Below are 14595 nucleotides of genomic sequence, written 5' to 3'. Positions count from 1 at the left end.
TCAGGGGTCAGGCCGCGTTTCCCCCTCCCTTCCTCAGAGCGGGGAGGGGCTGGCAAACAGTTCGGCGCCAGCCCGTTCCGGCCGTTGCTGCGCTGCCAACCGCCCCCCCCGCCCACGTTTACCCGTCACGCGCTGGCTGGCGGCAGCTGCCGCCCGCTCCCGCCTCGGCCCGCCCGCCGCCGCTTCCCGCCGTGAGGGCCGGTCCCGGGCAAGGCGGGCTCCGGCGGTCAGGGCCGCGTTGGGCAGCTGCCCAGCGTGGGAGCCCGTGGGGTGTTGTGTCTCGGTCTGCGTCCCCCTCCGGGCGGGGGGGGGGAGATCGGCTTCTTCCTCAGCTCGGACTGTAGTCCAAGGAAGGCAGCACGGCGCGAAGACATCGCGTTGGAGAGCGGGCTGGAGTTGTTGGGTCAAATGCTGACCGCTCTTGAGGGCCCGAAGTTACTTGGATCAGCGCTGTTAAGCTGGAAGGAGAGAGACAAATCTCTGCCGTAGCTGTCTGCCTGCTTGGGTGCCTCTTGGCCTGGCACTTGGAGCATTTTCTTGTCAGAAGTAACTATAACCTGCAGCTTTCCACTCTGATTTAGAAAGAATTGGTAAGTGTGCTGTAGTGCCTGCGCTCACGGCAGTTGCTGAGCTTTAGTGCAAAGGTAACGTACTGTAATCGATGTCGTTGTCTGGTGCTGGGTAGTGCCAAACCTGTCTTCACTGTCCCCCGGCTGTCACCTCAGGGCAGCTGGTGTCAGTGAACTGCTTCTGTGGGGAAAGTGGTGTTAAACAGGAGTTTACTGTAAAAGAGTTTGGTGTCACTCACTGAGCGAGTGATTGCTCATAGTTTTACTGCAAAATACGATATTTTAGTATTGTGCTTATTTTGAGATGGTAGAACGGTCTTCCTAATGTGATCAGGTTTGGTTGCTCTTCAGTAACCACAGGGGTAGAAGTGTCAGAAACACGAAACTGTTTAGAGGCAGCGCCTGTTTTCCGACAGTCTCAAGAAGTTCTATGTCTGCTGGAAAGAAAAAGTATTTGGTTTGCCTTATTTTATGTTCCTTTATTTATTAAAAAAAGATATTGTTTATAATATGTTATAGGAAAGGAAAATCTTAGCAAGCAAATTCCAGGTTCTGTGTTTCTGCAGTACTTGCAATCCCCCTATCCCACCGTCTGGTTTTCAGTTTAACATTACACAAAAACGAAGTGAGATCTTCGCTCATTTTTAAAAAAATTTCTGTCCTAGTGCTTTGCAACTGACTATTACAGGCTAATGCTTCTGTTGAATATCCAAGTTAGTGTCTAATTTGCCCTCTCACCTATGGGGGTGTGTTACTATTTGCTGATTTTCATAATAATATTATGGAAGTGAGTTGCAGGCTTTTTCGTTGTAAGTGATCTGTATGGAGGGCTCTACGGACAAGCTTAGTAGGCTTTTTACATTGATATATTAGTAAATGTGATGCATATGTATATATCCTTAAATCTGTGCTCCTTGACTGACTTGGGTCTTGGTGATTGTAAGAGTTGTGGACATTTTAGGCATTCGGGTGTAGGAGTTAGTTATAAGGAGTAAGATGTTGGGTTGGATTTCATGTTGTTAGACAATTAATATTGAGGTTGTTTCATTGGGCAAGTGAAGCGTTTTAGGAACGCGAGACATTAAGTAAAATACGCCTTTTGTTATCTGCCGGTGAGCTTACAGTTAAAGTAAACACGAATGACGTGTACCTTGGCGTTTGCAGAGCAGGCTCTCCGAAGCGGGACCCTCTCTGCACGGAAACCAACGGGTTAAAAGCTGTGGGCTGGCTGAGGCGGCCGCGTCCAGTGAATTCAAACCCTGCCTCTGAGTGACAAGGGAAGCTCTGGGAGGCTGGGCCGCGTCACCCGGGTCCTGCGGGCTTTGTTGGGGCCGGGAAGCCATTTTGGGATCCTGCGGTGTGGCATGGAACAGCATGTCCTGTGCGCCGGGGAGCGCGCCCTGAGCCCGGGCCGCCATCGCGGGCGCGGCGCGGCGGCCCCCCCGGCCCCCCCAGCCGGTGCCGCCCGGGGCGCTGGGCACCGGCCGCGCCTCCCGCCCTTCCCGTGCGGCCCCGCCAGGCCGGAGGCTCACCCGGGCAAGCTGCTGGAGCGCTTTGCAACTCCCTGCTTCTGTGGCAGCTTGTAGAGTCGGATGGGGGAGGCCTTGAGCAAAGCGCTGAATCTCTTTAAATGCAGAGGCCTGGTGAGGCTTGTGCACTGAGCTCTTTGTGCGTGTTTAAGTGTGAGATGATCTGGAGGTTCCTAGCTTATAAAATGACTCGGTGTGTTGGCATGCAGCGTTTCAGGTGCTGTGTGTGTAAACAATGAACAGACGTGTTTGTTGTTTCACCGTAGCTGAAGGTATAGCTGGTTTCTATCAGCCTTTCTTTTAAAAACCATTTGAAGCGGTACTTAATGTGAATATGCAGTATTACTGCTTTGTGAAGAACCTCTTTTTTTGTTAGTAGCGTTACAGTTTGACACCTGTGTGTGTGGATCTTTGCCATAATACTCAGTGGTAACGTCTAGTTTAAAATTTGAATTTTATTACTTGGGATTTTTTGTTTGTTTGCTTTTGTGTTTTTGTTTTAAAGGAATGCTAATGTTTTAAGAATGTGTGTTCTAATGTTGGTTTAGCTTGGAGCTCCTTGCTCTTCAGCCTGTTCAGTAGTTAATGGGGTATGTGGAAACATTCTTCATGGAGTATATTTACTTAGGAATTTGCCCCTTCCCCTTTTTTTTTTAACCAAAAAGAGTAATTTTATTGGTTATTCTGAATAACAGTAGAAAATAAAAATTGAAATTACGAGTAAAAATGGCTTGCTCTCAGGAACAGATAGAGTTGCATACTCCAGTTTCATTGTTATTAATAATTTGCCCGAAAGTCTGTTTAGGTTTTGTGGCATTAGTATGTTAAATCATAATGACTTTACCTTTTAAAGCAAACAAAGTTTAGGATAGAATAGGTTCTACTTGAAGCAGCACTACCAACATCTCTCTAAGACTTTAAATGTATAATTTTTTTACCCCTTGTAATGTAAAAAATAAGATATGCTTTCTTGCAAATTTTCTCATTCTATAACAGACTTCCTGGTGAATATTTCTACTCTGCCAGGATCCTGTTTGTGAAATGGCAATTTACCACTTCCTTTGTCACAAAGAGTGTTCGTGAGGAAATGCCTAGATAGTATGTTTGTAGAAGTCTATTTATGTACCACAAAAGATATAAGTGGCGGTTCATCCTTGTCCTTGCCAGGTGCTTGTAGTGTATGTACAATGTGTATTTGGTGCTGCCCCCTGCCCCTTGTGATGCTTCTGTGCTTAAAGGCCACTATCAGAGCATCTCATCACCTTCCATGAAAGCCAGGAAGCTTGCGGCAGTGGTACTAGGGTGTCGTTGAGACTGGCTGATTCTAAAAGTGATTTTCAGATAAACAGGCTTATGAGGTAGTGGTGCGGTCTCATGTCGCTCAAATGCTTCATAGTCCACATCCTCTGGAGACAGCCAAGGAGCTTAGTGCGAAGGTAAATTCTGCTGCACTGATTACAGGAGTCCCTGTGCTTCCTTGTGTTCTAACCAAGTCAGAATCTGTGTCTTCTCCAGCCCTTCTACTCTGCTGATTTAGTGTAACACTGATTCAGTTGAATTGCAAAGAAGAGATGATACTCAAGATGATTATTGTTGTCTGCTTCCCCAAAAAAGCAAATAATCTAGCTGTCTCCTCTGCAGGAATGTGGAAGTTAGCTTGTGAGTTGAGGCGCGCTTCGTGTCCACTTGCATTCTAGCTGAAATTTGTGCTTCTCTTTAATTGCCTTTAGGTTGTCTTATAAATGTATTCCTATTACTTGGGGGTTTTTATGTGACTACATGTTTAGTTCTTTCACTGTACATCCCTTAGTACTTAGAAATAAGTTTATGGGCTTCTGAAGAAGGAAAAAAAGCTACTTGAAGTTTGGGCCCAGTAATGCTTGCAACAAAGCTGATACTAAAAGCCTATAGGAATCTGAGTCCAGACAGATCTGTGGTACCTAAATCAGAAATCTGCTGAGCACCCAGAAGTGTTTAAACTGGAACTAAGTACTATGTCTACCTCTCAGGTTCTCTGCCAAGTTTTGTGGTTTTAAATTTCTGAAATATTTTATTAGCATGTCTCTTTCTGTTCCAGTTGTATATGAAAGTTTCATAAATGAGAAGAATTAATATATGAAAGGTGGAGTGCTGTTAAACATGAGTGAACAAATTAGAGGGAGTTATTGTTCTCCATCCACCCCCGGTCTGTTCTGTAGTTTGAAGTTCTGCTGAAATAAGTATGTAGAATATTTCTAAATAAATTGGGTTGATCATTTGTTTGGTGGGTTTTGTTTTGAAGAAATGGATAACTAAAATTAAGCTGTTGAACTAGTAGCCAGGCTTAAAAAAAACAAACAAAAACCCAGTTTCATAGTAAACTTTAGATGCCTGTTCTTGAAAATTGTGGTGGTTATCTCTGAAGATTATTTTCAAGTTCTGTTTAAGTCAGTTAAGCCTGTTTTGTTGCCTTGAAAAATTGAGTAAAGTTTTTCCCTTTGAGTCTGGATTAATTTTAGAGCATCAGACAAACAGTGAATCAAACCAAGTCCCTCAGTCTTCTAAGAGTGATTTCTAACTACGTGATGTTAAGGTGGCAAACCTGTTACCTTTACTGGAGATCCTCGTGCTATGAAAACCAGCTATTAATAGACCTACACATAAATACCTTCAAGGCTTTTCAGTTAGCAGTGCCATTGTCAAGTACATATTTTATCTAATACTAACTTAATGATATATTTCAAACCTTATCAAATAAGGAGTATGATGTAAATTCTAGCATTTGATTCTTTCAGAAATCAAGGAGAGAGAGAACTGGTGGGGAAGGGGAAAAGAACAGGAAAGAAACTGAGCCAATATGTTATTTTTCAAAGTCTGCCTTTGCCCTGCCCATATGGGTAGCAGAGACAGAGGGAGGAGTTGGATAGCTATTGAAAGCTCACTCCATAGCCTAGCTTTCCATGTGGGAAAATATTGCTGGGTGTCAAAGGCATGGTATCAGCTATTGAGTTGCCAGTTAAAAACTAGGTTTATTGATGAAATGATGTGTGCTAAGCAGTCAAGATCAGCTCCAGTGGAAACTAAACAGAGGTTTCCCTAGCTTGTGGTTTCAAAATCTTTCTATTGGGATGGACCGATTTAAACAGATCAATCTTAATCATAGTTTTGAATTTCAGTAGGCATATGTCTGAGAAATCTGTTTTGCTGTTGTTTAAAACAAGTGCTAGCTGATGTTATCAACATCCCTCACCTTGAAATTCACTGTAGTTCCCCTTTCTTTACTGGGGAATCGTTACTCCCTGGTCCCCATTTCCTATGTTCTAAAATGAGCTCTCATTTGTTGTTAAAGTATGGCAGCAGTTGTTATGTATTCTGGCAGTATTTGATGCTTATTCTAGCAAGAGAATTAGACTGCTTTGCTAATACTTCCGCACTACTGATTTAAGCTTCCTCTAAACAAACAACAAATTTTATATACAAGCCAGTGAAAGCATTATGGCTCTGGGACAAGTGAAGTAAGTGTAGAGAAAGATCACTTAATGGGAATACTTTCTCTATAATATTAAGAAAAATGATGTGTAAATAGCAGAAGTGAGACCTTATTTTTCGTTAACCCCACACATCCATGGGAGGTGCTTGCATATTCAGAAAGCTACAGTGTTTAGGCCTGTAAGTTTTGATTTTTAAAAACAAGAAGGAAACTCTGTCTTCAGTAGTTAATGGAAATATCCTTCTGCCTTACTGACGTCAGGATTTGGAGGCTACAAGGGGACTGACTAAGAGCATTTTAATGTTACGTGTAGAGATTTCTTTTTGAGCTGCCATTACCTGTACCTGTGACTCTGTGCTTTTTGTCTCTGTTTCTTATGTGTATGTAGCTATACAAATGAAAACTCTTATTTCAGCATAGCAAAGTGCATCCCCAAAATGAGATGCTTGTTGATGTTTTGATTATAAGAATTAAAGTGTAGCTAGGGGTATTTTTACCTTAGTTTAGGCATGTCGTCACAGTTGTGTGGAGTATTTTTTACTGCTGCTGAAACAGGAGCTGTAGATAATCTGAAAATATCCAGGATTCTGCTTTGCTAACCATGCAAATCCAGGATAGCCACATCCCTACTTGTTAACCACAAATAACCTACTGTCAAAGAATCTTTTCTAGAAAAGCAAAACTTTTCTTGTGGCTAATAAAACTGAGAAGGGCTTAAGGTTTTTTGCAAATATTTTGAACTTGAAAGTAAAATCGTACATAATACCACATGTAGTCACCCGTGCAGCTCTGCAAGTTTCTTGATGTGACAACATCAGTTTTTATTTTCTTCCTAAAGCTATAATACCTTTCAAAGACCCCATGGAAAGTTTTACAAGTGTTGGTTGGGTGGTTTTGGTTTGGTGGTTGTGTGGTTTTGGTTTGGGGGTTTTTTTTTTTTTTGGAATTGGATGGCACTCTGGAAAATGTACGTAATTCTAGCCATGTGAGTCATTTTGCAGTTGACTCTTCTGCTAGGGTGTGTATTCAGTGTTTTTTATGACAGGAATAAATTAACCACTACCAAATGTTACAATTTTATGTGAAATGAAGGAAACTCCCTTGCTGCTTAGTGGATGGTGTTCAAAGGTTGTAGAGTAAAATGATTTGACTGTATGTAAAAACTTTCTCAAGTTTCATCTGTGTTACGCTTTGTTGGTGCACGGAACAGCCTGTGCTTTGCTCAATGGGCTTTCAAAGCAAACTCATTGTGAAGAGATCTCTGAAAGCATGGCTACGTAGTTTTTTAACTTTTTATGCTTAGCTTTTGGGGATGCTAGCATAACTTAGTTCCTGTGGAAGTGTTGTAGTATAGTTGTGATAAGAGCTTGGCTCATATTACAGTAATGTTCCAGAGAACTCGGAAATTGCTGAAAATAGAGTATTATAAAGAAAGTTGCGGTCAGAAATACACTGAGCTTCATGCAGTAATGATAAGAGATATCTAGCACTAGCAGCAATACTGCTGAAATACTGAGAGCTCCGTATTTCTGGTAACAGTAGTTTTTTATTTCAATACTTCATAACACAGGCTGAACAATGCAAGGGCTCTTACATTGACTTTACGTAAATTTAAGTCATTGCATTACTTTATTTTCACCTTTTACAGTATGATTTGAAACAGTCAACATGGACTTTTCACGTCTACACACGTACACTCCTCCCCAATGTCTGCCAGAGAACACTGGCTATACATATGCACTCAGGTGAGAACTCTTTTCTTCTTGTAGAGAAACTATATGTTCTCTGAATGTTGTTAATTCTGGAGAGTTTAGCTTTCATGGTAAGTAGCTGACTTCTTTGAAGAAGCATGCTTTATCTAGTCTGTTTTGAAAATAACTGCTGTGTCCTAAATGGAGGCAAGAATACATGTTGAACTAACAGGACAATGACTAAGATAATGACTCAGTGTTTATTAGTTGCTATGAATAACTAGTCTCCGCCTAGTTACAATTGCTGTTTTATTTCTACAAATACATCATCAAAATTCTTAGATGTTTTCTTGTATGTCCTGTAACTTCTGTGTGTGTTTTCTTTTGTGACTTGGCACCATTTTCACTTTAAAACAGATTGATATACACTCATTGCTGCTAGCATAGAACTTTGCTGGAAGTTGCATATTGATTCCTTTTTTTTTTTTTTTTTTTTAGCAAAACTACTTGTTGTGTGAAGTAAAATCTGTATTCTAATGAACTTGTTTTTTCTTGTATCTTTTTATTAAAATGACCGTTATTAGACTTTTTCTTAAATCACTTCAGTTTTCTAAAAATAACTCTGTAGTGTATTTGCAAGTTTTTGTATTATGCAATCAAAATAAATGTTGAGATGCCCATTTGAGGTTTTTTAATATTAATAGAGCAGATTGTGGCTGCTGATTTAATCTATCTAGCTTTTCCTGTTGAGTTAGTAGATGTATTTTGAAGCAAGTATACATCAGTGAGCCTGAGTTACTGGTTTAGCTAATTTTAAGTTTTAAAAAAAAAAAAATCTGTTTGTTAGGATGCAGTATGAGATTGATTCTCTCTTTGCCAGTAAATCATTATTGTGTGTTTAATGTGTATTAAAAGATACTATTTAGATTGGAGAAGACTTAGCTACTTGCCAATAAAACAAAAGTTGGCAAAAGTGTAGAATTAAGAAATCACTAACAATATTCTTGCTTTTGTGTACTCTAAACCTGTAGCATCATCAGTTTTTGTTGGGGATCATGGTTTGTTTTTTTTTTAGCTGTAGCCTGATGTCAAAAGTGTTGCAAAATGGGATGTGTTTTATGTTGCTTCAATTAAATTGCAACTCTTCCTGAATTTTTAGAAAAACATTGGTAAAATGTTGGTTAAATACAAGTGGGTTTACTAATTTCAAGAAAAGGCATGCTGGACAATGAGAGATGATTTATGTGCCTTATATCAGCCAGCAGATTCACTGTTATATTACTAAGTGTTTTCAGATAGCTCTATGTTGCAAATGTACCTTAGAGATTAGTTGAAATATTTTAACGCTTTTACAGAGGATAACCTTCCCTACTGTGAGCAATGACAGTAGACTTTGATTCTTCAGGTTGTTTAGACAGTGATTTTTATGTCTCTGTGAGCATATCTTTCTTAAAACAAGCTGTGAAATTGTCTTCTGATTTGATTTCTTTTCCTTAGCTGTTATATTTGGCTGAAATGATACTAATATGTTCTACTGTACAATGTTCTCCACAGCAACTAATCTTTCTCGCAGACAAGTGGGAATAAGTAGGTCTTAGTGTTAACTTAAGAAATTAAGATTGATTTTTATTTTTTTTTGTTAAATTCTTTTTATGATGTATATTTCCAAGAGTATTAGCAAAGTAAAGTTCAATGGCTTGCTTAAACTAATCTGGCGTTAGAACCCTTCTGAGCTGGGTTTTTCTTCTTGGCCACTATTTTGTCAGATAAGAGTTTAGTTTCTCACTGGAGCAAACAAGAATACCACAGGAGCAAAGATTAACCTACCAGGAAAGGAAGATGCAGAATGATAAATCCTGTTTGAAGTCTGGAGGATAGTTCATTATGACTTTGGTGGCTTTTGTGTGGAAGACAATTGGAGTGTTTGACCTCCTACATAAACAAAGATTGTTTTGCAAAACTGAGAATTTCTGAAGAGGCCTTTGTAGAAGGGGAGGATTACATATCTTGAAACTTTTCGGCCTCCCATTTTGCTGTGTTAAACTGTATTAGGTATAGATATTCAGAAATGGATAGAGCTGGATAAGCTGAAGCTTAGTAACTGACTTAATGAAGGCAAGTATAGTTAAACTAGGTTGAAATTAATTCATTGTAATTCCCTTGTAGAAGGGAAGGATTAGCAAGCACTTTCTTTAAAACTTCCTCTTGAAAAATTCTGTGCAGCCCCAAATATTAAAATAACGGGGCAAAACTACTTGGTACACTGCCGGCTTTCAGGGTGTCAAGAGTAAATTACAATCTTTTGAGCAGACTCTTGCTGTGCGTCTGCTCGCTGAATCTGTGGGGAATGTCATGTATTATTGATGTAGCTCTTTCTACCTTGGGTCAAGCAATATTTGAAGAATCTGAGGAAAGGGTGAGTTAGGCAGAGTTGCTAATCAGAAATATTTCCATGCTGAAGTTCATTCCTCCTCCTCTCCCCCCCACCTGTACTTGTTTTGCTTATATTCTGATCTCGCTTGTTCTGCCTTTGACAATTCAACCTTTACAAAACCTGTCTGTGAGTTTCTTTAAAGAAATTGGCTTGTGCATGTAGCACTGCAGAAAGAAGTACTGTGAAGTTAGATACCACAAAGCTATTAATAGAGTTGGTTATGACCTATTAATAGAATTTGTATTAATGCTCACTGGGATTACTGTGTGTTCATAACTGTTTGTAGTGCTTCTGCTTTGTGCTTTTACTCCTCCAGCCCAAATGAGAAAAGCATTAAACTGATATGGGTGAATAACCTTTATCCTCCTCAAAATGCAAGTCAAACTTGTGAATCTCACCCACTTGCCAACGTATAATTTACACCCCCCTCTTCAGGCTGATCTTTCCTTTTAGTCACCATCATCTTTTGTGTTGGTTTTGTCAATCCAAGTACCTTTAACACTTATTTTTCTTCACAAATATGGATTAAATTGATAAGAATTTGGTTTGATTTTTTTTCTGTGTCAGAGCATTAAATCAGGGTGTAACTTTCTGCAGAATAGTTGAGTAAAATCCTTTGGTTCTTTTATGTGCGTTCTGGGACTTATCGAAGCAATAGCTGAACGAATCAAGGTAGTGTCCTTGGTCAGTTAATATAAGTAATGCCCTGGTCAGAAAGCATATGAACATTTGTATACTGATTATATGCCTGCGTCCATGTTAGAAGACATCTGTTTAGCTATAGTTCTGTAGGTGTATTGCATTTATCTATTATTATCTTGAATAATCAAGAACATTACTGCCCATTTCATTACACTTAAGGTCCTCCAGACAAAGCTATAGGTGTGCTAAAATTGGCAGACCTTGTTCTCATTCCACTTATAAATCTATAACTTGAAAATTAACCCACTGAAGTCTAGAACATTCTTATTCTGTAGAAGCTCATGTGAAGGAGTTATCAAGGTAACAGCTAAGAAGCTGGAAATGTAAGACTGGATCCAGTCAGCAGATCTGCCAGCAGCCATGGGAGCTGTTTGTCAGGGGAAGGAACCAGCCTCTGCACTGTTTGTGTAGGTTATCTAGGAGTGTAGGCTAATTGCATCCCACCTTTAAGATGTTTTTTGGTTAGCCATACATATTGGATAGGCATACTATCAATGTACAGGTTCTTTTCTGTCCTGTGAAAGGAAAGGCAAGGGGGTTTTTGTTTACTGTATTCTCTTCTGTAGAAGAAAAAAGGCTACTTTCCATGCTTGGAAAGTGAGATGGCAAGTTAGGAGACTTCTAGATACTGTCCTGCCGACAGAGGACAGATAATTCACTTTCAATGTGAAGAGAATTATTATCCTGCATAAGCAAGAGAGAAGCTCTCTTTTTGTTTAAAGAGGAAAAGATCCCATGATTTTTTTCTTTTTTTTTTTTTTTTTTTTTAGATAGTAGAGCCCAACTCCAAGCTATGTATTCAACCCAAATTGATAAAAATGCTCATTGAGATACTTAATAACAGCAAGGGTTCATAAACAGAAACAAATTGAGGCTGGTCACAGCTGTCAGCTTGTCCTGTGTACTTTGTGTTCTTGTGAATTGAGTATCTGTAAGAAACATTGGGTGAAGATGAGGAAAAGCAAATGCATAGTGGCAAGTGTAAATAGCAAAACTGAGTTCTGAAACAACTGTTTAGGGAGGGACTCAATAGTAAACTATTGTGGCTCTGACCCTTTCAGAATGAACAACAGGAGGAGCCGTATTTAACCCCTATTCTCAGTTCACATCTGTCAGAATGCAAGCTATCTAAACTTAATATTTTTGAAAACTGTAAAAAGTATATCCTTTTGTACCTAACTAAATCTGTTTTCACATGAGGAGGCTCCTGTCTTATTTCCTCTCCCCCTTCCACTCAAATGTAAGCAAGGATTAATAGGCATAATGTATATAGTAATGTATGCTGGGTTTGTCTTAAGCTGTGCTTAGACTCCTGCCTTGCATAGGGTTACACTGCACGTGGTAGCATTTAGCAGGGCAGACCAATAAGATCAAGCAGGTAGTGCTGAAGATCTGCCATCAAATCTGTGCACCTCTGGGCGATCGAAGAAGTTACTTTGGACAAGCTCTGGTCTGGTCCTGTGGGCTGAATGCCCACTTGCTGCTGGAGCAACTAGATGTTTTCCTGCAGTGCATTGCCTGGGTTAGTTTTTTTAGCTGAAAGAAATGCAGTTCACGTGCTCTGACACAGTCCCATCTTAGGTGATTTTCTTTGCATTGTGGAGCAATCGACACTTGCTTCAAAAGCACCCACCTTGTCAGAATTCAATCACTGCTGTAAGTGTAGCTACTAGGCCTTCTGATGTTAACGTATTTGTATGCCAGAGTAATACAATACATACCATATTATTGCTTTGTAATGTTCTGGGATCTTTAATGATTGTGTAAGAAAATTATTTCCATTAAATTGTTTTTGCACAAATACATTTTATAGTAGCTGTTTATATGTATTTTTTAAAGGGAAAGCTTCCATTTAAATACAGATTGCACAGTAGAATCTACTCATTCAGATCTAACTTGCTTGGTTGTTTTTCTTTGGGATTTTGGGGAGAAGGAGCTGCTTTAGTTAACAATACCTTGCTCAGCTCTTCTTTTAAAAAACAAACAAAAACCAAGGAATATTGAAGTAACTGCTGTTACAGCTCTGTATATCCCTGTGGCCCAAGAGGGAACAGACTCTGTAGGAAAGCTGGCCTAGAGCACTGAGCATTTAGATACCTTGGGTCACGGTGCTGAGTGGTTCTGGGACCTGGCCTCCTGCTGCGCAATACCCTGTAACAACAAGCTCTGCTCCGTTACATGACTGAATGTTTCCTTTGATTGTAAGTATGAGTATTCTGCTTTAGGCTAAACTTTTGTTTTAGTAAATGTATTTCTTACTGATTCTGTTTAATCTGTTTGTGTTTGCCTTGTGTTGCTGCTTTGTCTTCATTGTAAGTTTTCATGGAGGTTCTGAGAGAATCAAGTGTAAAAATGTGGAGTAGAGTTCCTGAGGTAATGATGTGAAGCTTGTCTACATGTAAACTTGCCTCTGTAGGATAAAACAGAAAAACAGATGAAAGACACTAAATGTTCAGAGTTAAATATTTCTACTGATTTGCATTAGTTTAACTATCATTATTTTAAAAGATTTCTTAATTTAATGTAGCTAAAGTAGGGAAGCCTTTAAGTATCTGAAAGGGGGGAAGTTCCTTCTTGTTGGGAGATGGAAATTCAGAGTAGTGTGGCATATGGGTCTTCGGCTCTCAAAACAAGGAATTGGCAAACAAAAAATAAAAATAAACTTTACAGGGTAAAGATTTATTTTTAGTCAACTTAGAGTGCATCATGATTTTTAATTTGCTGCTAGGTGTGGTGAAGAAACTGTGGCATGAATGGCTTCCTCTCTCAAATTGGTCCCAAAAGACCTAAGCTGTATAACGAATGCTTGCTCTGGCTAAACTTGTGGTTTCCATGGCGGTTGTTTCTTTCTAACTGTGATTTGCTTTCAGTTTTTAAACTTGTAATATGAATTGCTTAAGACAACCTTGAATATCTACGTACTTCTAAATTATTTGGGCTACATGGCATATCTTGTGGGAATTGCTACATAACCCTGAATAAACTGCTTTTAATGGAAACTTAGACTAACTTGAAGGGCATGTTTGTTACTAGGGGAATTTTCTTTTAAACCTGGTAACTTTGCTGTTCTTATTTGCTGCAGTTCAAGTTATTCTTCATCTGCTTTGGATTTTGAGACTGAAAACAAAATAGATCCAGTATTTGATTCACCAAGGATGTCACGGCGTAGTTTACGGTTAGCTGCTGCAGGATTTAATAAATCAGATGATGCACAAAATGATATCCTTCATGACAGCTCTTATGCCGGAAACATGTCCTTCAGAGAACAGTCTAAGTAAGCATTTTTTTATCATCACAAGTTGATTTGTTGGTTGGGGTCTTGAGACTTCCTGTTTGAACATGATAGTACAAACATAGGTTACCTACTGTTTTATTCTTTGTTCTCAGTGTTTACTGCCATACTTTAAAAACTGTGTTCAGTGTGTGGTTTGCAGTGAAGTCTTTGCAAAAATATAGATGCTTGAATGTGAGGATTTTCTTTTAAACCTGATTTGAGCTGTCTAGTCATGTCAGTGTTAAAATACCTTGACTGTTTTTTTTCCACTTAAAATGAGAGATGAAGAGAGATTTGCATTGTTAGTGCTATGTCTTACTTGTTTTTGCTTTGCTTGCTAGGATGGTGAAGCAACGCAAAAGTATGAGTAAACAATCTGGCAGTGTAAGACACACGCCAAGGAAAAATCTATCCAGCTCTTCCATTTTTAGCCAAAGCAGTTTCAATAGCCATGCCAGTGATGCATCAATGGTATCCACTGTATTGGATGAGTCTTTGATTCGAGAGCAGACAGAAGTTGATCACTTCTGGGGTAAGTAATCATTGCTGTTGCTCATACCAGACTGTGAAAACTGCTTATGGTTTGGTGTGTATAAACATATGTCCGTATCCTCCCTCTTTTTCCCCATCCATTTTTCCATCCTGCCCTCAAATGTATGCATGTACTTTTTTGCTGTAGATTTCTGCTTGCCAAGATGCCTACTGGAAATTCACAGTCCAGTGTGTAAACTTGATTCACTGGCATAGTCAACATTAGGACATGTTGCACAGTCAAGTTAATATGCCAGGCAAATGTATACAACTCTGTGATGCAACACCATAGATTGTATAGATGTAATTATCTGTTATCATTACTTTCTTCAAAATGTGCATAGAATACTGTATTTAAAGAATGGTCAATATGTAACTTGTCTTTGAAAAGCCAAA

General features: G+C 39.4%; 1 protein-coding gene across 2 annotated transcripts in view; it reads left to right on the top strand.

Moving 5' to 3' along the window:
• Positions 1–2076: 2076 nt before the first annotated feature.
• Positions 2077–14595, top strand: part of SUN1 (Sad1 and UNC84 domain containing 1) — a 29564-nt gene continuing 17045 nt past the window's right edge. For both annotated transcript variants that reach the window (XM_050906187.1, XM_050906186.1), the window contains exons 1-4: positions 2077–2212; positions 7216–7312; positions 13477–13668; positions 14010–14200. In XM_050906187.1, coding sequence (XP_050762144.1) covers positions 7236–7312; positions 13477–13668; positions 14010–14200 — 460 coding nt within the window. In that variant the 5' untranslated portion in view covers positions 2077–2212; positions 7216–7235. The remainder of the gene's footprint in view (positions 2213–7215; positions 7313–13476; positions 13669–14009; positions 14201–14595) is intronic.

Source organism: Gymnogyps californianus, chromosome 15, assembly GCF_018139145.2.
Source record: "Gymnogyps californianus isolate 813 chromosome 15, ASM1813914v2, whole genome shotgun sequence".
In the NCBI taxonomy this organism is placed as follows: Eukaryota; Metazoa; Chordata; class Aves; order Accipitriformes; family Cathartidae; genus Gymnogyps; species Gymnogyps californianus.
Note: the sequence above shows the minus strand (reverse complement) of the source record. Positions and strands in the feature narration are given on the sequence as shown.